The 27,870-nt window shown below is 39.8% G+C and overlaps 1 protein-coding gene across 5 annotated transcripts in view; it reads right to left on the bottom strand.

Moving 5' to 3' along the window:
* Positions 1 to 11,694: 11,694 nt before the first annotated feature.
* RIMKLB (ribosomal modification protein rimK like family member B) overlaps positions 11,695 to 27,870 on the bottom strand; it is a 49,507-nt gene continuing 33,331 nt past the window's right edge. Inside the window, exons 6-11 of one of the 5 annotated variants that reach the window (XR_016276998.1) lie at positions 24,051 to 24,254; positions 18,824 to 23,069; positions 18,261 to 18,432; positions 15,878 to 16,035; positions 12,135 to 12,182; positions 11,695 to 11,864 (exon numbers count right to left, since the gene is read on the bottom strand). Coding sequence is in view for 1 of the 5 variants with exons in the window: in XM_089489149.1 (XP_089345275.1) it covers positions 22,606 to 23,069; positions 24,051 to 24,254 (668 nt within the window). In the remaining 4 variants the exon portion in view is untranslated. The other 4 variants (XR_016276992.1, XR_016276980.1, XR_016276986.1 and 1 more) reach the window with 4 other exon arrangements.

The following is a 27,870-nucleotide window of genomic DNA, read 5'->3' on the forward strand; positions in this document are numbered from 1 at the left end:
CAATTTCCTCTTCCTCCATGTACTGGAATGCTTCACCTTTCATCTTCTTCTCTATAAATAATAAATTAATAATAAATTTTTATTTATATCTCCCGCTTCTCCCTTCGGATCAAAGTAGTGGTTTTCATTCATAAGAAAAAAAATTGTGTCCATGCGGAACCAAGTTGACAGACTGCAACTCAAAAGATTTGTTCTGTTCCTTTAGAAGAAAAGATGGAACGAGAAGATCACACTGCTCAGCATCTTGTGCCGCTTCCACCCTCTTGCCTTTCATCTGTTACTTCCTGCATCTGGTGGCACACCTGGAGGGGTGGGTGGATACATGATCTATGGCTGATCTATGGGTAATTTTGAAGGTGCCAGAGCAAATCTTCACACAGGAACTTAAAAGCTCTTTTTGCCTCTTAGAGACACAGGTAGCTGTATTATATCAGGTCAGGCCATTAGTCCAGTTCTATGTAAAAATACCAAGGATAGGATCCACAGCCTTTGTGCCAGAATCTGATTGGTAATATAGGCAGGCATAACCCTTCGTTACACTGGCACATATATTTTAATGGATGTTGTAAAAGAAGGTATCCATTATCTTCTCCCACAGCACTTTAAATGAATCCACAGCTTGACAGTGCCAGAGCAAACTCCATGGGCAGTTTGCAGCAGAGGAAGGCAAAGAAAGGAGGGTGGGTGGGTGGGTGGGTGGAGAACTGCATCTGGCCAAATATATTATGGAACTGGCCATGAAGAGACATTGGGCAAATAGGCCCTGATAAAGACACAGAAAACTGGGACATATGGCAATCCAAAGCTGGGAGGGGGGGATTTTTGATGACCTCATAGCTGGCAAAATGTGCTCAGCAAATGCAGTGGTTTTCCACCTTCCCACTAGGACTTGTATCCCACACTGCACTACCTGCAGCAAACATGACACATAGGCAGGGTGCCCAGATGTCCTCCTTTCCCAGGACATGCCCTACACCTTTTCCCTTTCATGAAATTTGTCTACTTGGCAGCCTGTCCTTCCTGTAAATAGGGGGAATAGGATGGATCCTTCTAAAGTTTTTTCCCCTGTAGGAGCAGACAAGACTTGCACCCAGACAGCAGGGCGCGTTTGTTTCTCAGAGGGGAAAAGGACAGCAAATGTCTTAGGCAATGGGCTGCTTGAAGATCCAGTGAAAATACTGAAAGGCTCCCCCCACTTAATTTCAGCAAAATGGACAAATGAAAAGAATAATTTAAATGTAGATTCAGTCAAGGGTTTGTTGCTAGTAAACTACAATTTTATGCATTTGTCTTGCTCAAGAGTCCTATAAGTCTATTGCAAGCCAACAAGGCACTATCTGTAAATGTAGCTGTAAATAATCCATATGAAATGAATGTGTATTTATATTAGCATTTTTAGCTTTTACTTGGGAATGGCCTACAGTTTTTCTTAAATGCCCTACATTTTGTGGTGCCTTGCCCTCCTTTGCGGTTAGGCCATCTGGTCACCCTGCACATAAAAAATTTTGGGCTGCTGTTAAATTGTGGAAGGCTCAGGGCCAACCCAAAGAAAGTGTTTTTTGAGACCCTGCATGGCTGCTTCTAGGGCTTGTACATTAACACTCATGAGCCATGACATTAGCCCTTGACTTAGTCTTGCTCCTACTGACTCTCTCCTCCGTTCCCCCTCCCCAAATCCTTGGTTTTTGTTGTGTCAAAGTGTGCAAGCACGAAAGTCCTTCATGCTGAGCCAGTGAACCCTGGAAAGTGACCAGGCTTTTAAAACACCACCACAAAATCAGATTTTCTCCTTCTCCATTGGCTCAGTTTCTCTACCTGGAGAAGTAGGGCGATTTCATAGAATCATAGAGTTGGAAGAGACCAGAAGGGCCATCCAGTCCAACCCCCTGCCATGCAAGAACTCTCAATCAATTTCAACCAGAACCTTTAGATTTGATAAACCTAGAAATTTTATTGTTATTTGTAACTAGTCAGTTACATGTAATTGTTACTTGAAATTAATTTGTGTTTCCAATAGCAAATACCTATGATACCTTATGATGATAAGCTAGCATGGGGTAACGTGACTCCTTTTCCAGTCAAACTGTACAACTGGTCCAAAACACACTGCAGAAATAATCCACTTTGAGACCGATTTAACTGCCCTAGCTCAATGCTAGGGAATTCTGGCATTCTATTTTTGCAAGACATTTTGCCATCTTTGTCAGAGAAGTCTGGTACCATAATAAACTACAATTCCCATGATTCCCTAGCATTGAGCCAGGGCACTTAAAGCAGTCTCAAACTGGATTATTTCTGCAGTGTGTTTTGGACCACTTCCACTCTTCCAGTGATGGGACTGAGGCTTCATTAAATAGGGCAGAAGGAATATCAATAGTTTCAAGTGTTCCCTATAATATCTCATATCCTGTTAAGGTGACAAATATGTAGACTGGAGGATAGTATGCTTTGTACAACAATCCAACAGCCTTAGACTAAGGTCCAAAACACACTGTATAAATAATCTAGTTTGAGACTTTTCAAAAACTGCCGGAAATTGTTGTTCATTGTGGTACCAGAGCTCCCTGACAAATGTCTCACAAAATTACACTTCCCAGGATTCCCTAGCACTGAGCTAGGATAGTTAAAGCAATCTCAAACTGGATTATTTCTGCAGTGTGTTTTGGACCAAAAAGCGATTTCAGATACAGTAAAACAACAACAAAACTTGAATGTAGAGTTACTCTTGTAATAGTAAATAACTAAGAAGCTTATCGCACACATTATTTTCCCCATTATGGGAATGGGAAGTGGCCGCTCAGATTTTATTGCACAGCAAATCATCCTCAAAATGGCCCCATTTCATCCCCCGACACCAAGCCGTCCCCATTCAGTGCTGAGGTGTGTCATTTTGCTTGGCCGGAAGCCTTCCAACCTGAAAATTTGATGCGCCTCAGCATTAAATGGGGACAGCTTTGTGCCGGGGGATGGAACGGGGCCATTTTGAGGATGATTTGCTTCAAAAGAGGGTCCCTGAAAAAAGAAGGTTTGCCATCAAAACTGAATGTCGCGTAGCTTTCAGCATAAGCTGAAATAAACATTTTGGTAAGTTCCAATGATTTAATAGGTACGCACTAGCTGGACAAACTGATCATTAAACAGACCAAGCCTGCAATCTCCTTGGAAGCCAAGGTGATCAAATTGAGGCTGTCGTACTTTTGACACATCATGAGAAGACACAATTCATTGGGAAAAAAATAATAATGCTAGGGAAAGCAGAGGGAAGTAGAAAGAGAGGAAGGCCGCCTGCTAGATGCATGGACTCTATTAGGGAGGTCATGGATGTAAAATTGCAAGATGTAAGCAGAGAAGTGGAGAACATTGGATCTTGGAGATGTCTCATCCACAGGGTCATCATGAGTTGGCGTTGACTGGAAGGCAGCTAGCAATAAAGTTGGGGGTGAGTGACTGGTGTTTGCAGAAGGAACATACACAAGGGAGAAGCACCAAGGCAAGACAGTGTCTAACGTTAAACTCAAATAGATGGCCTCAAAGTATCAACTTTCTGATTCTTTTTGTTTTGTGTCTGCATTTCACAGGCATGCATCTAGCCCTCTCTTGAAATATGACAGATTTTCCTCCCTACCTTGGGTGCTACTTTCTCCCTCTTTCCCAGATCATGACACAGTTTCATGCAACATTTTGAAAGATTTTCACCTTTAAAAAAAACAACCCAAGAATAGTCAAAGTGCTGTAGTGCTTGAGCAAAATTATACTAGTTAAGCATTAGGATCATTTTGTCATAGTGCTAGCATTTGACTTTCCTTTGCTTCATCTCTGTTGAATCTGTGTCTTGGAAACAATAGCTGTGTTTATTTACCTGCAGCTATCTTTACTGGGTCCAAGATAATAGAAACGTAACGGGCATGTAATTGCTGTTTCATTTCTCAAACTATTGGGTTAATTATAACAAATTGGAGAGTGGAAATAATAAAAAAAACACTTTGGTAATGCTAGAAACTCCTAAGAAATAATCAAGAGATGGAATGCCATATGGATTTCAAAAATGAAAATGGTCTGCACAGCAATAGAACCATAAAATCTGGTATTTTATGAGGCTCCCCATCCCCAATCCAAGATGCCTCAGCCTCTGAACAGCTGGAACTGCAGCCCAGGACATATGGAGAAAAACAAAGATATTTGGTCAAAGACAGACTGGAGTAAACATCCAGGGTGAAAGTTCAAACTGAGCTGGAGGAAAGATAAGCCAGAGAAACAGAGGATTAGGATCATACCACAGCTGCCTGGTTACATCATCACATGCCACATTACTTGCTTTGGTCAAAATGAAGCAATTTTCTAGGGTTCAGCTGAATCCAGCTGAAGTAATTTCCTAGCCTTTGTGATGGAAGCTGCAAGGGTGCCACATGTCTTCAGTCAGAATTTTGAACTTTCTTTGAAAATATGCATGGATCTTACAGTTCTCCTAGGTTGCATCCACACTGCAGAAATAATCTGGTTTGACACCACTTTAACTGCTATGGCTCAATGCTATGGAATTCTGGGGACTGTAGTTTGTTATAGCACCAGAGCTCTGCTGCCACAGCAGTTTAAGTGGTGTCAACACAGATTATTTCTGCAGTGCAGATGCAACCCCCAGTGATTATGTTGGCTGGGGCATTTGAAGGTTGTGGTCCCAAAATGTTGCTTTCCCACCAAACACAACTTAAACTGGGTTTTCAGCTATTGCTATTTGCAGGGGATACAAAGAACGCCTTACCCTAGACCAGTGATGGTGAACCTTTTAGAGGCTGAGTGCCCAAACTGCAACCCAAAAGCCACTTATTTATTGCAAATTGCCATGTCCCTCTGGCTTTCTAGTAACAAACTCTGGCAAAATCTGTGCTGGGGTGATGGCACACATGCCCACAGAGAGGGCTCTGAGTGCCACCTCTGGCACGCGTGCCATAGTTTTGCCATCACTGCCCTAGACGGTTTTGCTTTGTATTTATTTGAGCTTTGCATAGGAATGTCACAGATTAACCTTGCATTTCATGCCATTTTCTCTGTGACTGCAGTCCCTTCACCAATAAGAACTGATTTTATTCTAATTGTGTTTCTTATGTTGCTTTGAGCAGTTTCACTCTGAAAAAACATCAAAAACGTTGCAGAAACAAGTTTTTTAATCCCCTCCCCTGTTGTTCTCCTACAGTATGTTATTTTGTCAGTCTATTTAAAAGAATAGCACTGCCCATCTGGGTGCTTTCCCTTTCCCACCCACCCAATTAGCTTGTGTATTTCTAAAATACAAATTTGTGTATTTCTAGATTACAATAACACCCCCAAGTCAGAAGATTGATCCCAAACCAGCTGCCCATGCAACAGTCAACCCACTGGGGAAAGAAAGAGCCAAATGCTAAAAACAAATACAAACAGACCACTGCCACTGTGTGAGTCAGAGCTGGACAGAGTAGGATGATGCAAACTGAAGGGACATTTTTCACTAAAGATTAGGGAAGTTGCAGGGCAACCTTGGAAGGGCATAAACTAGTGTCCTGACATACTTGCTTTTTTGTATGGTAGAAGCAGTTGTCAGGTGGTAAAGCCCAACGACTACATTACGTGAACCTACCTTGTAGAACCAGTGTGGTGTAGTGGCTTGAAACTCTGGAGACCAGGGTTTGATTCCCTGCTTGAGCATAAAACTCACTGGATGACCTTGGGCAAGCCACACTCTTTCAGCTGCAGAGGATGGCAATGGCAAACCCCCTCTGAAGAAACATGCCAAGAAAACCCTATGCTAAGTTCACCTTACGGTTGCCATAAATCAAAAATGACTTGGAGGCACATAACAACCTATTGATCATGTATCTTTGCTCTCAGTCTGATTGTCCACTTCCCCTTTTAACATGATGATTTGTAATAATGGTGTGTGTCTGATGCTGTCTAGCAACAGGGAGAAGGCATAAGAATACTCTACCAGTACCAAAAGTTTCACTGCACCAGCTATGTTGGCTATGGTCCCTGCCAAAGAGAAGAATTTGATGCCTGTGGTTCAGCTACACTTCCGAAGAGGTAAAGATGTCACTACTAGCAGGAAAAAGCAAGGAATGGGAAGACATAGTGGTGGGGGGAAGAAGAGAATTGTAATCTGAGACATCCAGAGGGCACCAGATCAGAGAAGGTATGCTAGACTGTGGTGACAACATTGGTGCCTTAGTGCTTGATAAAATTCTCCCTTTCATTGGAAGCTGTGTACGAATTATCTCAGGCATGAGACCCAGTGACACCTACAGAAAACAAAAAGGTAAAAGAAGTTCAAGAGATGCAGAAGACAATTTTATGCTGACTAGATGTGCAAATCCCCAAGATGCTTCAAATGCTTGACAGTGGAAGTTGGTTGTTCCAAAACAAGCCCGCAACCTACTGACTCTTAATGGTGGTACTTGTTTGCTCACTGTGTATGTATTCACATCGACTCTTGAACTTGGGATCATTTTCTTGCTCCACAGTGCTGCCATTTTTGGTATGTTCTGCCAAGAAAAATTATGCTTTCTTGGCTTAAAAGCCCACAGTCTCTGAGCCAAGCAACCTGGTTCTAGTTTGCCTTGCCTTTCTCTTAAGCAAATTTGTCTGGCCAATTTCATTTGTTTATGGAATTGGCAGCTGTGTTCTCTTCGCTTCCTCCATGGGGCTGCACTACCATTACAGGGTTTTCAGATGCAGATACTGATAACAATACTTGATTTTTTGAATTGTGTAGAAAGGAAGCTTCCAGCCCTTCAACCATGTTCTATGATAGAATCATTGAATCTTAGAGTTGGAAAAGACAACAAGGGCCATCCAGTCCAACCCCCTGCTATGCCTCTGTTTAAAGACCTCCAAGGAAGGAGACTCCACCACTCTCTGAGGAAGTGTGTTCCACTGTCAAACAGCCCTTACTGTCAGGAAGTTCCTCCTAATGTCGAGGTAGAATCTCTTTTCCTGGAGCTTGCATCCATTGTTCCAGGTCCCATTCTCTGGAGCAGAAGAAAACAAGCTAGTTCCCTCCTCAATATCACATCCTTTCAAATATTTAAACAAGGCTATCATATCACCTCTTAACCGTCTCTTCTCAAGGCTAAACATATCCAGTCCTCTAAGTCTTTTCTCATAAGGCATGGTTTTCAGACCCTTCATCATTTTGGTCGCCCTCCTTCAGAGATGCTCCAGTTTCTCAACATCCTTTTTGAACTGTGGTGCCCAGAACTGGACACAGTATTCTAGGTGAGGTCTGACCAAGGCAGAATAGAGTGGCACTATTACTCCCCTTGATCTAGACACTATACTTCTATTGATGCAGCCTAGAATCACGTTGGCTTTTTTAGCTGCTGCATCACACTTTTGACTCATGTTCATATTAAGATTGTTGTATTGACTAAACCTGCCAGAATTTTTCCTCTCGCTCTTTAAAACAAGCATGAAATAACTGAGATTCTTGGGCCACATGAAGCCCCCTGCCTTCTATTTTTGTGACATACAGGCCAATGCCTCCCAGTACAATTAATTCCCATGAAAAACCAATGTTTTTCCCCCCACTCCTGGAGCCCTCAAGCAGCTACTGGTTTAAACAGGGCACAAGCACAATTCCTCCTCCCAATGAAAAAGTGAATTTGGCCACTTCTAGTTTTGAAACCCCATCCCATTTCTTGGCCTGGATGCAAAACAAAAAACAGGTCCCACCCTTATCTCAAAGATACAAGTCAGCTGTATGTGAATTTAGATTCATAGTTGGAAGAAACCACAAGGGCCATCCAATCTAACCCCCTGCCATGCTGGAATACACAACTGAAGCACTCCCCTCTTTTCTCCTTTACCACCTTTTCATTTCAGTGTCATGCCTGCTTTGGTTGCTGGTGTTAAGCAGTTATCTGGTTACCTCTGAGCAGTTATTTTTTGGTTGGTGCTCTCTCTTGGCTTTTCCACATATACTGTACCTCTTTCTGTTGGGATTCTGAAAGTCACACTCCTCTCCCATCAGGCAGAGTTCTGTGTAAAAAACAAGGAGAGATTATTTAGCAATTGTCTCCAAAGAGTTGCCTTAGGGTGGGAGCAAGGATGAACCCACTACCCCTCTCCCCTTCATCACATCCTCACCACCTGCTTCTTCAGTGCTCTGTACACAGGAGGTCTAACCTCTGAAGTGGTAGGTTTCCTGGACTTAAGTATCAAGCCTGTTCCCTAGTAGAGTCATTCAGCTTCAAACACAGAGGGCAATGTAGATACAGGAGATGGAATCCACAGACTCATATTCATATGATTGTGTGTGTATGTATTTGAATATGTTCAATCTGTGAATGCTTGAGTCCACGGATAAAGAATCTATGTACATCGTTTTAACTATATTTTAAATTGCACTGGAGGATGCCTTGAGTTCTGTACTGGAGAAACGTGGAGTAAGAACAAAAGCCTTTAAAAACTGACAACTTCTTACCATGTCAAGCATGTGAATTTGGAATCATAGAAGACCCCAAGAGCCATCCACTTCAACCCCCTTCTGCCATGCAGGAACACACAATCCAAGCAGTCCCAGTAGATGGCCATCCAGCCTATGTTTAAAAACCACCAAAGGAGACTCCACCACTCTCCGACGGAGTGTGTTCCACTGTTGAACAGCTCCTAGCATCAATAAGGTCCTCCTAATGTTTAAATGGTACATCTTTTCCTATAGCTTGAATCCATTGTTGTTCCTAGTCTCTGGAGCAGCAGAAGAGCTTGCCCTATCCTCAATATGACACTCCTTCAAATGTTTAAACAGGGCTAATCATATCACCTCTTAACTTTCTCATCTCCAGGCTAAACATCTCCAGCTCCCCTAAGTCGCACCTCATAGGACTTTATGGTTTCCAGACCTTTCACCATTTTGGTTGCCCTCTTCTGGACACACTCCAGCTTCTAAACATCATTTTTGAATTGTGGTGCCCAGAACTGGACACTGGATTCCAGTGAACCATGACCAAAGCAGAATAGAGTGGCACTATTATTTCCTTTGATCTAAACACTAGATCCTATTGATGCAGCCTCAAATTGTATTAGCTTTTTAAGCTGCCACACCACTGTTGACTCATGTTCAGCTTATGATCTACTAAGACCTCTACATCCCTTTCACATGTATGGCATCTTCGTATCTGCTGGGGTTTAGTTCCAGGACTCCTCACCACCACCAGATACCAAAATCTGTTGATGCTTAGGTCCCAATACATACGAGGTGGTAAAATGGTGTCCTTAAATAAAATGGCATAATCAAGGTTTGCTTTTTGGCTCTCTCTCTATGTAAGTGCGTGCGTGCGTGTGTAGATAGATAGATAGATAGATAGATAGGCCCTTCTTATACACGGATTCAAGCATCCAGTTTGAAAATGTTAAAAAAAAGTATAAATTTCAAATATGAAACCTGGATTTTCCATTTTTTATAAGGGACACCATTTTGCTATGTCATTATATTTAATGGGACTTGAGCATCTACAGATTTTGTTATCCACAGGGGATCTTGGAATCAAACCCCAGTGTATAACAAGGGTCCACTGTACATTGATTCACTGGTCAAAGCTTTGTCTGGAGAGAACTTTCATCCACCTAAATTGGCAGGGAGACCTATATCCACACTCCTTTATGTAGATGATGCAGGTCTCTCATTTTACTTGTGTAGGTCTGAGGTGCTTTTTAAGAACTTTGGGAACATATTGCAATTCTGAACAATTAACAATCATGATAAATGCAAAGTATTAATTTTTACTTGGAAAAAATGCAAGCATCGTTGGTAAGTGAACAGTTATCAACTTGAACAGGTCAAATCTTACAAATATTTGGGAGTGATTTTTCATTTCACTGGATCTTGGAGAGCCGAAATCTCCTACGCAATAGCAAATATACAATGGAGTTATAATTCACTTATCTCCTTCTTTTATAGCAAAGACCAACACGTTCCTTCAGTTATTCATATGTTTAAAGTGAAGCACAAATGTGTGTGTTTAAAAACAATGTAGCCTTGGAAACTTCAATCAAAATGTCTGAGAACTATTCTTTGCCTCCCAAGTTGTGTGCCAAATGCCTTCCTCAGATTGGAATTGGGTTTAATTTCTACTGAATTGCAAATATGGATATATAAATTAGATTTTTGGTTAAAGATGTTATTTACCCCCAAAGGTCTAGTCCCTTTGACCTTCGGTGACATATTCTAGTCAAGACGGAAAATGTTGGTTGAGGAAAAAGTGTAATCCCTGGGCTTCTCACAATCTGTCATCTTAGTTATGGGTCATTAATCATATAAGCGCAACCTCCAATTTTTAAAGATAGTGGAAGAGGCTTTGCTCTTGCAGCATATTTGAACTATTTAATAAAACCAAAGTATAGAAAAGCTTTTACTCTGGCCAAATTTAATGTACTTCCATCAGCTTTACTTGTGGGAAGATATAATAACAAACCACTTTGTAAGCGTCTATGTCCTTGTGAGTCTGGGGAGATAGAAATAGTGGGACATGTCCTATTGTACTACACTTTAAACCATGATCTGTGGTATTATTTTATAGCACTAATTTTACGAAAAATACCAGGTAATTCTGATACATTTTATACTGACTACTTCTTGGCCAACCAACAGCCAGGGATTACAAAAAAGGTGGCATGTTTTTGCATTGCTACAATAGCCTGCCAACACAGAATGGTGTCTATATAGTTCTCTGAATTTACCGAGGTTTTGAATTACTGATAAAATTGATTAATTTTGATGTATATTCACCCTAATATGTGATATGTTTGAGGGACTTCCTTGCCGTTTTTCATTATTACTTTATAGTATCAATCTTACAAAAAATACCAGGTAATCCTGACATACTTTATACTGTCTACCTCCCAGCTGACTATCAGCCAGGGACTACAGCCAAGGCAGCAGGTTTTTGCATTGTTGAAATAACTTGCCGGTGCAGAATGGTGTTTTAAGTTTAATTTTAACCATCTCATTTACTACTTGAATAATTTCTTAACATATAGTTTTTAGAATTTATTTAGGCTTTGAATCACTGAGAAAATTGATAAAATTTGATGTACAATAGTATTTCTCCTAGTATCTGTATAACTCTTTCTGAGGCATCTCCATGCTACTTTTCTTTTGTATCTGTATTGCTTGCACTGTTTTTGCATTGGTCATTGTAATACATTGTATTGTATTGTTTGTGCATTTCTCCTTGTGGAAATTCATTTTGTGTGGTTTGGCCAAGCTCTCTAAGCCTTTACAGTCATTCTGAATTCTAACCCTGTCCTCTGGAGTATTAGGTTAAGGTTCCATAGCAGGCATTGGTACAACATACCATTAGGAAGACAGGGTACTTCACATATGGCATAGTAACATTGGGATGTAGATTTGAGGAAAGAAACAGTGGGGCCATCTTGTCTGAGAAGCCAATACATTTGCCTACAATGAGATTTTCTGGCACAGAGTTACACATAGTAAGACCAATTAAGTACCATTACAGATTGAAGCCAACTTTTCAAGACTTGTGTGATCTTGTATTTGTTTGTTTTTTAGTTGACACTGTAAAGAATATTGGGTAAGCAAAAAATGCAGAAACCAGTTTGCAATGGTGTACTGTTGCTGGTAGTTCTATAGACAACGTATCAGCAACATATCAGAGAAGGTTGTCGGCAAGAAAGAGCACACACCAAAACAAATTAAAATTTCACATTTTATTAAGTATCTTCTATTATATGAACGCATTATTATCATCACCACCATTTTGTCTCAGACTCTGGACCTTCTTGCAACAATCCATTCATAGCTGAAGAAACAAAGGAGAAGGACCAAAACCCAGACAAGAAGAGGACTTTCAGTCCTTTGACGTTTCATGACTCTAAAGAAATAAGACAGGGAGAGAAACAGTTATTGTAATAAAAAACTCAGAACTGTAGAAGGTGAAAAGGGGAAATGGAGACAAGTCACAAAAACCAGAAAACCAGAATACTTGGCTTCTTCACTGGTAGCCATCAGAGACTCATCAAAGATACTGGCTAGCCTTGAAGACGGCCCTTCATTATTGGGGGAGAAAGAGGCACATAGAGAATATGAGCTAAAATCGACTGGTAAAGCATGCTGCTGCCATTACCCCCCTGTCATACATTACCTGTCCTGTGGTGAAATAGCTTCAGTCACTGAGGCTGCTGACAAAGTCCTGTGGAAATATTTCACAAAAAGGAAAAATTTGCATAAGCAGTTTCACCAGATCTTAATGGTAATCTACTTCCTGCCATACCCAAAGCTCATCTCTTAAATTATCATTTGGAACAAAACATTTTTGGAATTCAGGGAGAGGCAGTTTTGCCCCCAAGACATAAGAGAACAAACTGCAATCTTGCTTATTCCTCCAGTCTCCTCATGAGAATACAATTAGAATGCTGGTGGTACTTCTGCTACCCACTGTCTGTTGAACTGGTGGGTCTTTCTGAAATCTTCATTTGTAAGGAAATGGATAGCAGTGAAACACTTTGAAATGGACTCTCATTCTTTATCAAATGAACTTGCTGCACTCATAGATCCTTGCAGAGGGATCCTACTATCAGGAATCTGCTGAGGTACAAACTGGAAATCTGAGTTTTAAAGTCAAGATCAGTAAGTTTATGACAAGTGGAAATAAATCATATAAAATATACAATATTGCACTAATGTCTTAATGTGAAATAAAGCATGTCAGGGAAGCTGAAGACTTCCTCTGTTTCAGAGTCACAGATATAACTTACCTGGCTGGGCTCCATCAGTCTGAGACATTTTCTCCCTAGCTTAGCTCACTTCTGCTACCGCAGCTAGACTGGGAGAAAAGTGCTTCAAATAACAAAGGGCAGGAAAGAAGGGCAAGAAGTGGGGGTTGAATTCATTCCCTTTGCCCATCTTCCACATTCCTGAATTCCTCTCAGGATCTTGGTTTATATATACACCTGATTGTCTGTGTCAATATCTTGTTTGCCCTACCACAGCCAGGTCGATGATTTCTCTTTCTGCCAAGGAGTTGCCTGGATAAATGAAAAGCTTCACACAGAAGCCTAAAGACAGAAGAGGCTGTGTGCTTTTGGCATAGGCAGGAAGGATGAATGCAGGCAGTATGAGAAAATACAAGAGTATTCCAGAAACAAAGTAAACGTGGGTCCAGAGGCAGGCAAGCAAAAGGTATCAACTTACGAGAGGAAAGGTATGTGAAGTAAAATGAACATGTCAGAGACTGTATGCTACAGTCATACATAGCATATTTCCTCCATTATGCAAGTTACAGTAGCATGTGATTCCAATCTATCTCCCATTAAAACATGTATTCAATACAGACATGCTTAGCTTCCATAATGTTCCTGCATAATGTACTTTTAGACTATTAAAGATCTGTATAAAGAGGACCACTAAAAACTAATGAGTGTAAAAAAAAATCAGGTCGATTGAAAAAAGAACCAAAAGGAAACGTGGATCTCAAAAAGCAGGAAATTTCACATTTAAATCAAACAGTGAAGCACTGGGCTACACATCTTTGACTCTATGTATAACAGCTATAACTTCAAATATTAAAAAATTATGAGAATGGAGTATCCCTGCCTGTTCTGATTTTTTTCTTTTAAAAGGAAGTTGTGCAATAACACAAATCATCTTTTACTACAAGTACTGTATATATATTCATGTAAAAGTCTAGAAACTTTGAAAAAACTGAATAAGCCATCTGTGTATGTTTATCAGCTGTTCTGGGTAAAAATCAGACAAAGTTATCACATTAGTTACAAGCTATAACCACTGCTAACTTAGGGGCTAAACAGACTGTCTTGAAGCACCGGCATAGGGGCGTAGCATATTAATGCTGTGCGCCCTGACGTCGGCATCATATTGGTGTGATGCCACACACCCAACCACACAGCGGGGGCTGTTACAGCACTCCACTGGCACAGGATTTAGACACGCTGTGCCAAAGGAGCGCCAAAAAGCTGCTGTAGCGGCAGCAAAGGCACCTTTTTGCCAGCACTAAAAGGAGTGGCATTTTGCCATTCTTTTTAGAGTCAGATTGGGGTTGCAGCATGCGGTTGCTGCGGCCCTGATCCAGGAAAGTGGCGGTGGGATGCCACTCCAATGGGGTGATCTGTCCCCCCCCCCCCCCCCCATAGTCACCATTTCAGTTTGCCTTTACATCCTCTTTGACATGTGTGCATTTTCTTAGCCCTGCCTGTGCCTGGTTGCCTCCTCTACATACCTCACAGCCACTGTTTAACATTGGTCCCACCTCACCCATCCAGCCTTTAGGGCGAGCACTAACATTTATGCCCGCCAGAAATGTGTAAGTTCTTTGGCACTGTTTTCCTTTGCTTTGTCTTTTACATCCTTTGCTACTTGCTCCTAAGTTTTATCCTTGACTTACCCAAGTGTCAAATCAAAATCCATAATTTTTGCCCCCAATTCTGCCCTTGACTTACACATGACGTTGACCTATAGTCAAGTATATAAGCTAGTTTAGCCAGAAGGGTTGATACATATACTATTCAGGGCAGAACTGTTTCAAGGAGAGATTTGGGTCCCTGCTGAACAGCCATGAACCATCAAGGGAAGATTGTGGTGTGCACGGAAATAGGGTTGTGCTCAACTGCTCCCCACTTTTTTCCTCCTGGCAGCCTATAGGAGATTATGTTTAGACCAGGCATTTAAAGAATAACTTCAAATTTTCTAAACTTTGTAGAGAAATGGACATTTCAACATGAGACATGCCATCATACAACTGGGAACAGCTACAACAGCTTTCCTTTTTCAGGATTTTCCTCCCAAAATACTGTCTGCAAAAAGTTGGGGTTTTACACAAAAACGCTTTGTACAGAAAGGTATCTTTTGTGAAGAATACACTTTTCTATGCAAAAATAATTTTATAAGCAAAATGCAAAAGGAAAAAAAAATCCAGCACAACATCTTGAAATTGCTTGCTTAGCAGCTAGAAAATGTTTGAAATTATTTACTTGCATAAAAACTATATGAAATATACCAAGATATCTTCAACTAGTAGACCATGTTTAGATCAAATTTAAGAGGTATTTGTCTTGTGTTAGGCATTTTAAAAAAAGTGGTTAAAATCTGTTTGGGATTATGTGTCCCAGATCAATTGTGATGTGGTATCATACAGTAACTGTAACTTACAAGTAGTTATTAAAAACCTCTTTTGTAACAACTGTTTGTATAGCTACAACTGGTTTCCAATGTGTTCCAATGCTTGGTGTTTCAAAGAATAATACTGTATATTTCTGTAAGAAAAATCCTGAAAACCCATGGAAATCATTAAAAATTAAAAAGTGTTGAAATCACACATACTTATCAGTTTACTCATTTATTGAAAGATTCTTACCAATGAGCTTTTGTGTCACAAAGTGTTGCCCTTCATAAATGATGGGCAGAGGTGAGCCAATGGTTTTATGGAGCTAAATTTTCCTTGGAAATTTGAGAATCTGGACCACAATAAGATCAAGGTCAAATTTCACATTCTGTTTACATTTATAACCAAATTTGTTGTTGTTTTTAACTGTCATTTCTTTTACCGCAAAGTGAATAAGAAGTTATTTTGGAGGAAATGTGATTTGCAACTGGATCAAATGAAATCCTACATGTACGCCATGAAGGATTTTTTTTAAAGAACGTGTTTGATATATTTAGCACAAGAAAGTGGCTGAACAATATACAAAGAAAGACTGGGATGAACTGCTTAGTACTGTTCCTTGACAAATAAATGTCACAACATCAACGAACTCACACAGATCTGTCAGCTCTCCATAATGGCTTTTAGTCAGCATTCAAGATTAAGCAGATATGTGGAATTAAAACATCCATTATGGTGGATAAGAATTGATCAAGAATCAGACTCACCAAGCAGATTGACAAGTCAGGGAAGCTGCCTCTCATCTTTGCACGTTACACCAGCTAATGTTTTGGAATCCATCTCTCCCCACATGGCAGCATTCTCAGTTCACGGGTGCCATCTGCATTAGTTTCTTCTTCTGCTGCCACCTACCAGTTTTAACACTCTGTTGCAGCACAAGGGTATATAGAGAAGTTCTTGTTCAGCTCGCAGGAAAATGACACAATGGGGATCCTTTTAAGGCACCAAGGCTTATTCCAAGATTTCTTCCCACATCCTCCCCCATACCCTTCACAAAAACAATGGACAGAAGAGAATTCTGCAACAACTGAATGACTTTTGGAAGCCATCCCGACAAAGCTATTTGGATAAAAGAGAGATTAAAGAAGGAGATTCAATTGCCACCATGTGTCTCTATACTATGACATTTCAACAGGAACTCATCTAGTTTCTAATGTGGTAACCAGGCTATGTAATTCTTGACTTTTAGTATATTTCTGGCTGCACATCCCAGATACATATGGAAAGAGAGACTAAGCCAGAGAGAACAATACAAAACCAAACAAACTTTCTGAAGGCACAGATCTCATAAGCATTATTTTTGGGGGAGTGGGATCAAAATAGTAAAATAAATAAATAAAAACAACCAGTTTAACAGTGCTGGGCATCATTCACAATCAATCTTTTTCCAGGTGCCTGCTGCTTCAACAACACCCCCCCCCCCCCCCCCCCCGGTTTTCTTTTCCCTGAAATTATCCCAGCTAGCCAGAGACATGACACTGAGTCTGGCACCATCAAAAGGGGCAAATGTCACCAGTTAGAAGAGCATTGTTTTCAGAACTAGTCACATGACTATATTTAATGGGAGGAGTGGAAGGGATCCCACTGAGGATCACTTTCTTCAGTTGCCAATTCACAAGACTTTACACCAACTTAAAAACAGCACAGCCTTTCCCTTTTTATTCTATCTGTAAGCCGAAAAAACGAGATTTCATCAGTCACCATGAATTAGCAAAGTGCTTGAAAACTGATTTGTGGGGAAAGGGACCACAAAAGGCAGGCTGTTCCTCAGCTGCAGAATTTAAGCAGATTATTTTTGCCTTGTTTTTACATGACTTCTTGTGTGTGTGTGTGTGTGTGTGTGTGTGTGTTGTGTAAAGGGGAGAATTACAAAAGAGACCCCAAAACAGTAGCAATCCCATCACCAAAATAATCTAAGCAAATACTTTGCCTTCTTTTTACATTACTGTGTGTGTATGTGTTGTGTATGGAGAGAAACACAAGGGGGGTGCATTTGATTAAATGTTTGCAAAACTGACACTCTGTCTAAAAAGCCTCACAAGACAGATTCATTCTATACAGAAGCCAATGCACAGATATCTACTCAAAGGAGTAAAGACTTGCCAATGATTTGAAGAGTGTTTGTAAAAAGAAGCAATAGCATAAATAATACAGCACACACCATTTGTGAAATTTTACAAAATTTTCCCCTTAGAATACCTGAGAAAGTATTCTGTCTTATCTATTTCAAAATGTGGTATTACATCAAACTAGCAGAGAAACATTTTTCTCAAGGTAATTTGGACACAAAATTGTAATTGATTTTTAGGCTTAACAGCATGCTAAAATAATTGTCATCTTGCTGCATTACTCAAAATGATTTGGGAGTTTTTATCTAAAGCATTTGTTGTTCCCAGTAATAAATTCCCTCCATTATTAGCTTTATCTTTGCCATTGTACTTCTACCTAAGAATCTGTCTATTAATACACTGCTTACAAGGTATAATTTGAACCACCAAATATTGTTTACACAGGTATGATGCTAGGCAGCAAATGTTAATAATTCGTCCTCAAATATGGTCACCTTCAAAAATTAACAAAGAAACCATCATCCTCCAACCAGTCCAACTCAAGTATTTTTTATATACAAATTTTCACACCTAATTTTTCATACCTGTTATTAATTGATGCCGATTAGTTTTGTGCTGTGCCCCGGAAAGCACCAAAGCCCTGTAGAAACTTAAGCCAAGAGTGCATATTTTGAGTGGGGGAAGGGTAAATGAAAAGAGGGAAAGAGGGACATGGAAGAGTGGAGATGGTAGAATTTATGTAATTACACACCATCCCATCACCCCTTTCTAACAATACAGGTTGCTTCATTTCATTCTTTCCATGATCCTACTTCAATATTCGAATCCAGAGGTTTTATTAAAACCTGGCTCTAGCAAAATAATAATATTAATAAAGCAAACCATTTTTAAAAACGGGAGATGGGTCAATGTGCTTCCTAAGACCCTTTGTTTTAGTATAGCAGTCTTATTAACACTGGGGAAGAGGAAAAAAGAAATGAACGTTAGAAAACATGGGATGATCAAAAGAGCTGAAAGTTACCTGCCAACAGGTCGGTACTGGATGCCACCAAACTGCTGCGTTTACTGTTTTACCACAGGGGGGAAAAGTTTAGGGAAGAACATTCTCAGGGATTTTTCACAAGCTTTCTCTCTTGCCATCAGAAAGGGGAGAAGGGAAGTTTTTCTCTGGATTGTTTGACTTTTTTTGACTCCTGAAAAGTATTTGCAAAGAACAGTAAGAAAGTGTGAACTGTTAGAAACATAAGAAAAAAGAGGGTATGTGTGTATATTTACATAGCAGAACAGTGTTCATTAGGAATTACAAATCCCACACCCCAAAACATCAATTTATTAACAGTGCATTAAGCAAATAAAAGACATTCAACTGAAAACTGTAATATGAGAGCTATGGAATCTTCCAACAGTGGTCCAAACCACCATCAGAACATCCCAGAAATCACCCTTCAAGGTCAGAGAGGTTCAAATTAAAAGAAGAGAAAACAAAAGGGAAAAGGTAATGTTTTGTTATAAATCCTACAATACTTTAGAAATTCCTAGAACAGTGAAAAATTAAAAATAAAAGACAGTAGCAGCAGAGGTTACCTGTCTGAGCACCTACAATTCCATAGAGAGAACAGGAGTGGGTCGTGAGTCTCACACCAGCCAAATAGCTCATAAACCTTCTCAAAAAGAGTGAGCCATGAGAAAGAATGGTACATGTTGATACACATTACAAAGTTTAAGCCCTTACACATTTAACCAACTTGGGCTCTTCTAATCTGGGAAGCTTGCAAGTTTGAAGTAAGTTATTTTGCACGATGAGTCTAGTAATTGTCCATTGTAGCATCAATAGTAGTGTCTTTTTGTTTATTTTTTTAAGCATTGCAGGTCCAGAGCACTCTTCTTAGCAGATTTTCTGTGTGATTCATTGCTCGGCAGAGTCAGTGAGATACAATTGCACAATTCGGACACAGAGTGCAAACCAACAACAAAAGTAGTCCGGGAGCATGCTGTCTTTCCATCATGTATTACTGATGATCTATCACAATGTTCCAGAATGACAGGAAGGTTTATAAATGTTTTACCACATCATACCATTAAAGATCTGAAAATATACAAAACTATACAAGACTATAAACACAATCTGCAATTCTGTACAATAAAAAATGCATATATGTCATAATTTAAACTGCAAAATTGCCATATGATAAATAAAACACATGGAACTCCATCATCCCAACCCTGAGTAGCTGCTTCCAGTGTTATGATGTGTTCCAGCACTTGCCTGTGCTGAGACTTTGGTTTCTGACTTAACATTTGTTTATTTCAACATAATGATCCAAACTATGGTAAGTAATGTTGGTGTTCTTAATGTATTTGAGTGAAGCCAATGTTGTTCAGGACATGGCAACATGTAGCACCACTGTCTGTGGAAGCTAGACCCTGTTTTTTAAGAGCACAATCCATTTTCTTTAACTAGCATAGTTCTCATGTTTTAAAAACTTTCTTCCACAACACGACCCAACTATAGCTACAAAAAGGCAAGAAAGGGGAGATCTACTATTACTGTATGATATGTTTGGTGAGATTTTGGTAAGAAATGGAAGCTTCTGCTTACATGAAGTGTGAGGCTTTTTTTCACCCAGATTATCCAGTCTTTTCTTAAACACACAGCACAATGAACCTGTGACCATCTTGTGACAAGCAGACAAACCAAAGTATGAAACGCACTTCATGTTTTGTTTGTGTGTTTTTCTGTAAGTATTTTCTTTTTAAACCTTCACTGCATTTCTAGTGCTGTAAATTAAATCAAGAAAGTGGAGGGAGAAGTCTGATGTGGAAATGACAGCTGCCAAAACCATTTTTGTTCCACCAATGTAGAATCTTAATATAGCCCCAAATCAGAACTGTCAGAGTTACTAGCTCCTTTCTGGACTCAATTTGTTTCTTGTGAAAGGTACAGAAGTGTCTAAAGTTCTATCAGCTAAAAGAGGATTACTTGTTTGTTGACATTCCTGAAAGATGCTCAATGTTTAAACTAATTATAGGGGGAAATATTCAACTGGATTTTCAGAGAAACCTGTATTTTAGAAGACACATATATAGTTAGCAGATGGCTGAAAAACCACCAAGCAAGGAAAAAAAAATTGGTATACGAAATCACCATTTGCATCATACCCTTTTTGCTTCACTAGCAATGCCAACATTCAGCCTTCCACTGGATTTTAATAATAATGATAAAAGTAATAATATTTAATTCTACAAAAAAAGCCATAATTACATTTTAAAAAGCAAACAAAAAAGCTGTACAAATAGGCATAATCAAACCTTCACAAGAGCAGGTTAACACTTTTCTGTTTATTGCTTCCTGATGTTTCTTTGCGTAGTGTCCATACGTTGTGTGTACTTAAGATCCAAGTGAGAGAAAGAGAGCCAAGTGGGAAGAACAGGCCAGAGGAATGAAGCTCAGAGCCTTGGAGGGCAGGGGAGACAGGCTCCTCTGATGTATCCAGATAAAAGCAGCACTGCCCACCCTTTAAAATTTTTCCATAAACCATTTTTCTGTTACAAACATTTTACTTTGTGGTGTTTGGTTGCTGTTTTTCAATTGCAATTGTATATTTTATATACATATCTATATATTTCTCTTCCATTTCAATGCTGCATACACCCCAAAGAAAATAAGATAGTGAGAAATGGGTGAGGAGGAGGAAGATGAGGCCATTAAAACAGACCCAAAGCTGCTGTTTTGGTTCTTTTATCAAATTTAATAAGAAAATGCACAGCCAGAAGTATCAGGGTTGGGTGGGGTTTGGGAGAGGAGATCATCAGGCATTCTGGAAAAAAGAGTGACGAACTGGACAGACAAAACCAATGACAAAACAAAGCAAAATACAGACACATACATAAGGGCCTGAGATCCACACATTTGTGGCCTTAAATTATATTCCCATTCTGGCTGGGCCTTACTGGCAAAATATCCTGCATTTGTTTCCCCAAACCAAAACCTGCTTATTTCTCTTCAGGATTTGTCCTTAAGAAAGTCAGGCTACTTTAGATTTTAATGTCTTCTATATAGAAAGTTACTAATAATAGTAGTAACATATGAAGTGTAATCCAAAGTAGTTTTGAAATTTGCAACCACTTCAACCCTCCTCCACACCCCCTCCCACATTATTCTAGGTAACAGACTTTTATTTATTTATTTATTGAAGTGTTTACTTGTTGCTGCTTTTGCTGTTAAATAGTGGTAATGTTAAATAATATGGGTATTTTCAAGTTTGGCCACTGTTGAAGATGCAGACATGGAAAAAAGAAGTGTTGGACAAGTATGTATTAAAAATGAAACATTAACATAGCATTTATCTTGCAAAAAGGACTAGAACACTAACAAATACAAGTCAATGCACATTTGTTTTAAACTAGTGTAATTTTTTTCACATTGGATTAAACATTATTTTGTACACCAAAAGTTAACAGTGCTGTTTATCTTTGCCTTTTGCACAAAAGAAAACATGCCACTTCTGCCATCAATAAGCAAGACAGAAGGAAATTTGTACACTTCTTCTCCAACCCCCTCCCCCCAAAAAAACCCCTAGGATTTAAAATTATTTTTAAAATCCACACATATAGCAAAATCTTTCTCCAAAGGAAAATGATGTTTGCTTTAAATATGCACGTATGGATATAGCCCCATCTGTTAATACTGAAGTGGCAGAAGTCGCAGGTTTCTCTCAAAACCTCATGCTGAACAAATAAATGTTAAACTGGCTTGAAGGCTAGGGCTCTTAAGGCCAATCTGGGCTGTTTGTCAAGGATGCAAGTTCTTACTTAGATGGGAAATAATGATATTTAGAACCTCTGTTGAAACAAAAATTGGCTGCCCTAACGTCTCTCAACCCCTACAAAGGGGTGTATAAAGTAACCAACAGGACTGAGCTCCAATGAGGTGAGGGGATGGTTGCAGATAAACTAGTTCATAGATGCTTTTGGTTAAATTTTCCAAACTTCAAAATCACCAATCAAGCTAAAATGCATCCCTGTGAACACGCTCTGCAATGGGTTTAAAGATCACTATGGCATCCCTAATGGAAACAACAAGGTTTTAATTCCCCACCCCTACCCCGGCACACCAATGTAGGCTTTCAACAGGGCACTACCAACTGGAAACTGGTTGTCAAAAGTATCAACTAAATGTATGTTCTGCAAGATTAATAAGTAGCAAAAGCAGCATTCACAGAACATGCATGCTTTGATTTTGATTCCCTGGCTAACACCCTCCCTTCACCTCCATAAAGCTGCTTCTGATAAACAGCACTACAAGTTGGTTGTTTAAAATTAAAAAAAAAGTAGTACAAGAAAATTGGTCATATTTACATGTGGCATCACTCCACCAGGAGCTTAATCTCATTGGCTATTAGCTGGTTCATGTTGTATATACCCCCCGGGAGCTTGGTGAGCAACTCTCTCTCTGTGGTCTCAGGGTCGCTGTCGACAGAGCTGGAGCTGGCACTCATATTGTCGACAGTGGCGCTAGCTGGAGGGCCCAGCTCTGGCTCGCTTGTCTCACTAGCCGTGGACACCACAGAGAGCAAAGACATGCGCCGTGTCAAGCGACCGGGGGGAAGGAGGGAAGCGGCATAGTCCGCTATGATACCAGCTACATCAAGATTACAAGCCTTGTCAAAGGCAATGAAACCTACATTTGCATTGGCCTCACAGACGTAGAACGAGCCATCATCCTTCATTAGGAGGTCGATGCCACAAACATCCATCCCCAAAATGTTAGATACTTGGATTGCCAGCTGCTTGCCTTGTTCACTCAGTGAGCACATCATTCCTATGCCACCTGACCACAAAAAATAAAAAATAAAGTTTAGGATTATGTTTTCCTTCCCCTCCCTGTTCAACTACTGAACTGTAGAAGGACTATTTTTTTGGCTCTAAAGGTGCCAGGTCTCAATGCTGGACAAGATTATAGTATTAAGGCTAGACATTAGGAAATACTTAGGGGAGCTGATATCAAAACAATGGAGCACACCTGAATGACAGAAGAATCCAGCTACTACTACTTTAAACCAGAGGTTACATTAAAATATTTGGGGAAGGAAAGATCAAAGGATAAAAGCACTCACATAGGGTTCAGCAATCTCATCTCTGAGAGACAAAACAAAGAAGTAAACAAAATAAAGTAAGCATAGGAAATGGGCTTGACGGGCTCATCAAGTCAAAAGGGATAGTGTTAATCGTGGACATAAGATCCACAAAAAGGACAGAAATGGTGAAAAAGTGGGTAATTTCAAAGAGCTAAAGTTTCTAGACACAATAGCTGATTGTGCAGCTTATTACTAGCCACTTAACTATTATTAAGCAGCAGCTGAATTTTCATCAGCCTTAGAAAGTGGCTGATGAACCAATGAGCTGCATTACTATTCTTTTACAGTCATCCCTCTATACCCACAGATTCTTTATCTATAAATTCAAGTATCCGCAACTTGGAAATATTTAATGGGACTTAAGCATCCATGGATTTTGTTATCCACAGGGGCCCTGGAACAAAACCCCTGGGTATAAGAACGGCCAACTCTGTAGATGTGAGTAGTGGAACAATCTAAACTGAAGGCAGTCCACTAGATTGCACTGTAAATGCTATTGAATTTCCATTTCTTTCAAACATGGCAATGTAGCTGGATACATCACCTTTTACCTTGTCTTCTACGAAACTTCTGTAACGGAACTTAATGTTAAATATCTGCCACTTAAATTAATGTGAACATTCTCTTTTGTGGGCACTAAATCCAACCAAGAGTATGCACATCTCCATTCTTACCAAGTGAGCAATTGCTTTGCATTCTACCATCAGTTGAACAACGCAGCATAGTACCCACTACACGGCCTCCTACCACGATGACTCGTACATCTTTGCCATGGGATTCCTGGACATATTTTTGGAATAGGTAAGGGGCCTCATGACGAATTAGGTGGCTCAAGTCTGCCAAATGATGCTTGTCTCTCGCCAGAAACACAGCTTTACCTGCAGGAAGAGAGAACAGGAGGTGAAAGGGGGTCAGGAATTTCTCTGCAACTTTGTAAAAGGTAGGGAAAAGCAGTGTATCTACAAAGCCTCATTCTCAGTGCTTGCATACACCTGGCAGCACTGTGTACGAATGAATATAAATAACATTTTCAAAGCACTTTGCACATTTAGTGCTGTAAAAGTATCAAAATTTGAAAAAAAACTTTACCTTAAAGCAAACTCACAATTTTCCAAGGCTTATTCCAGCTCTCAACTCCCTCAGTATAGGTCTGTCAGTATCCTTCAATCTTGGCCTGTACCATTCCGTGCTATTCTAGTAGTACTAGGTTGCAAGAGTGTTTTGCAACAGGTTTTGGGTTCTCTAGACACACAAAACAGAGGGCTGCACCAATCACAGTCCAAAGATGACAGAGATTCCAAGGTGCTGTGTATTATTAATTGACGAACCAAAAATAAACCCAGTTTTCAGCGGTAATTGCCAGTTACAATGCTTAGTACGATGGAGCAATGCAAAAATACTTAAAATTCTTGCCAAAATATGAATTCTGCAGTATAAATATTTTAAGAATTCATTACAGTATTATTAAAATGCTTGATATCATTTAGATGTAAATTTCATTTAACTGTATACCACCACATCTAGGAAAGTACCATTAGCATTATAAGTTATAATTTACAGTATATATTCCCTCCAGTTCCAAAGTAAAGTTATTGCATAAATCATCACAAATATATCTGAGCAGTCAAGAGTCACAATTCTGTGCGTCTAGGAGAAAAAAAAATACAATCCAATTTATCCTTTCTCCCCACCCTTTCTCCACTTATGCCTTATTGGAGACAACCTATCATTCTGTCAAACAGATAAGAGGCTGGTAGAATGGAGTTAGTCCTTTTACTGACTGGTAAAATAAGCAAGTCACTTCTCTTTAAAATCTTTAAATTAGGAAATATGGCTGCAGATTTTTTTAAGGAAATATGATATGCCATCCCTGTATTTCAATACAATCTTATTCAAAAAGGCTTAAGTGTTAGGTCTACACATTCTTATAGATAGCTTCCTTAGCAAAAGAGTTATTCATCAGCAGTAAGTAGGCACACAACAAAAACATGACACACTAAGAATTTGCACGTAAGTCCCAGCATCACCTCCATCACCTCATCCAAGCTGCCAATGCTACCATAAATGTAATTTATACTGTCATCTGTCAGCTATGCTATGCTGCCTTCTACATAGGACAAACAGACCAGTTTCTTTGTAAAAGAATAAATGGATACAAATCTGACATCAGAAAAAGCATTGTGCAGGAATGAGTAAGTGAACTTTTTGGTTTTCCTGGAATCTCTGTTGTTGACCTGAAAGCTGTCATTCTCCAATGCAGAAATACTAAAAGGACGCAGCAGTATCAAACATCTGTATTAGAAATAATAATGAAATTTCCATTTGTCTGATCTAGAAAATGATGGTTTGGGGTCCCATTACAATTTTTAGTTAATCATGTAGACATGACGATGTTATCACCAATTAAAGTCATCCCTTTAGATGGAATTGTCTCATTTCAGATGAAACACCTTGATGAACTAATTTGGAAGGAGTTACACTGCCTTCCACACAAAATAATGGCTATCATGGAGGTCATGATGTCTATAGAATCACAGAATTGTAGAGTTGGAAGAGACCACAAGGGCCATCCAGTCCAACCCCCTACCATGCAGGAACTCTCAATCAAAACATCCCCGACAGATGGCCATCCAGCCTCTGTTTAAAGAACTCCAAGGAAGGAGACTCTGCTACACTCTGAGGGAATGTGTTCCACTGCCAAACAGCCCTTACTGTCAGGAAGTTCCTCCTAATGTTGAGGTGGAATCTCTTTTCCTGTAACTTGCAACCATTGTTCCGGGTCCTAGTCTCTGGAACAGCAAAAAACAAGCTTGCTTCCTCCTCAATATGACCTCCTTTGGACACACTTCAGTTTCTCAACATCCTTTTTTAATTGTGGTGCTCAGAACTGGACATAGTATTCCAGGTGGGGCCTGACCAAAGCATAACAGAGTGGCACTATTACTTCCCTTGATCAAGACACTATACTTCTATTGATGCAGCCTAAAATCGCACTGGCCTTTTTAGCTGCCTCATCACACTGTTTACTCATGTTCAACTTGTGATCTACTTGGACTCCTAGATTCCTTTCACATGTAGTCTCGTTCAGCCAGGTGTCCCCCATCCTATATCTATGCATTTCAGTTCTCCGCCCTAAGTGCAGTACCTTACATTTTTCTGTGTTGAAAATCATTTTGTTAGCTTTGGCCCAGCTTTCCAGTTTATTCAGGTCATTTTAAGGCCTGTTACAGACTGCCAAAATAAAGCTGCTTCGGGTCTCTTTGGAGGTATGCTATTTAAATGATGCATGAGTCCTAAGAGTCCAGAGGTCGCGCCAAAGCCATGCTCCATTCCTAAGCACTGGAGTGCAGCTTTGGTGCAGCTTCTGGATTCTTGGGATGCATGCATCATTTAAACAGCATACCTCCAAAGAGACCCGAAGCAGCTTTATTTTGGCAGTCTGTAACAGGCCTAAATTTTGATTCTGTCCTCTGAGGTATAAGCTACTCTTCCTAAGTCAGTGTCATCTGCAAATTTGATAAGTATGCCCCCAATTCTTTCATCCAAGTCATTGATAAAGATGTTGAATAGCACTGTCCCCAGGACAAAGCCCTGTGGGACCCCACTGGTCACTTCTCTCCAGGATGAAAAGGAGCCATTATTGAGCACCCTTTGGGGGGTCAACCAGTCAACCAATTACAAATCCATGTAACAGTTGCCTTGTCTAGCCTACATTTTACAAGCTTGTTTGCAAGAATGTCATGGGAAACTTTGTCAAAGGCCTTACTGAAATCAAGATATACTATATCCACAGCATTCCCTTCATCTACCAAGGTGGTAATTTTATCAAAAAAAGAGATCACATTTGTCTGGCATGACTTGTTTCTCTGAAACCCATGTTGACTCTTTGTGATTATGGAATTGCTTTCTAAATGTTCAGAGACTCTCTGTTTAATGATCTACTCTAGAATCTTTCCTGGTATAGATGTCAGACTAACTGGACGATACTTATTGGGATCCTCTTTTTTCCCTTTTTGAAGATGGGGACAACGTTTGCCCTCCTCCAGTCTGCTGGGACTTCTCCTGTTTTCCAGGAGTTCTCAAAATTTATTGCCAATGGCTCCGATATTACATTTGCCAGTTCTTTTAATACTCTTGGATGTAGTTCATCTGGTCCCGGAGACTTATATTCATTTAAAAAGGTATTTATGTACTACCTCTTTGCTTATTCTGTGCTGAAATTCCCCTATTCTGTCCTCTGCTCCATTATCTTCAGGTTGAGCACCCTTTGCCTCTTCTGAGAAGACTGAGGCAAAGAATCAACAAAATATGATTTTTGCAGAAGTCTGTCATATTCTCATAAATTCCTTGCATACACAGTACAAGGAATATATGTTGGTTTAACACTTTCTTTTCCTCAAGAGCTAGTAGCAGTGTCTTTTGTACAACAGATAACATATGGGATTAAGACAACTTTGTAAGTGAATATTCCATGATTTAGTCCAACTGCTATTA

This window comes from Sceloporus occidentalis, unplaced genomic scaffold (genome assembly GCF_023333645.1).
Source record: "Sceloporus occidentalis isolate IW3139 unplaced genomic scaffold, rSceOcc1.0.p SCAF_1, whole genome shotgun sequence".
Taxonomy (NCBI): domain Eukaryota; kingdom Metazoa; phylum Chordata; class Lepidosauria; order Squamata; family Phrynosomatidae; genus Sceloporus; species Sceloporus occidentalis.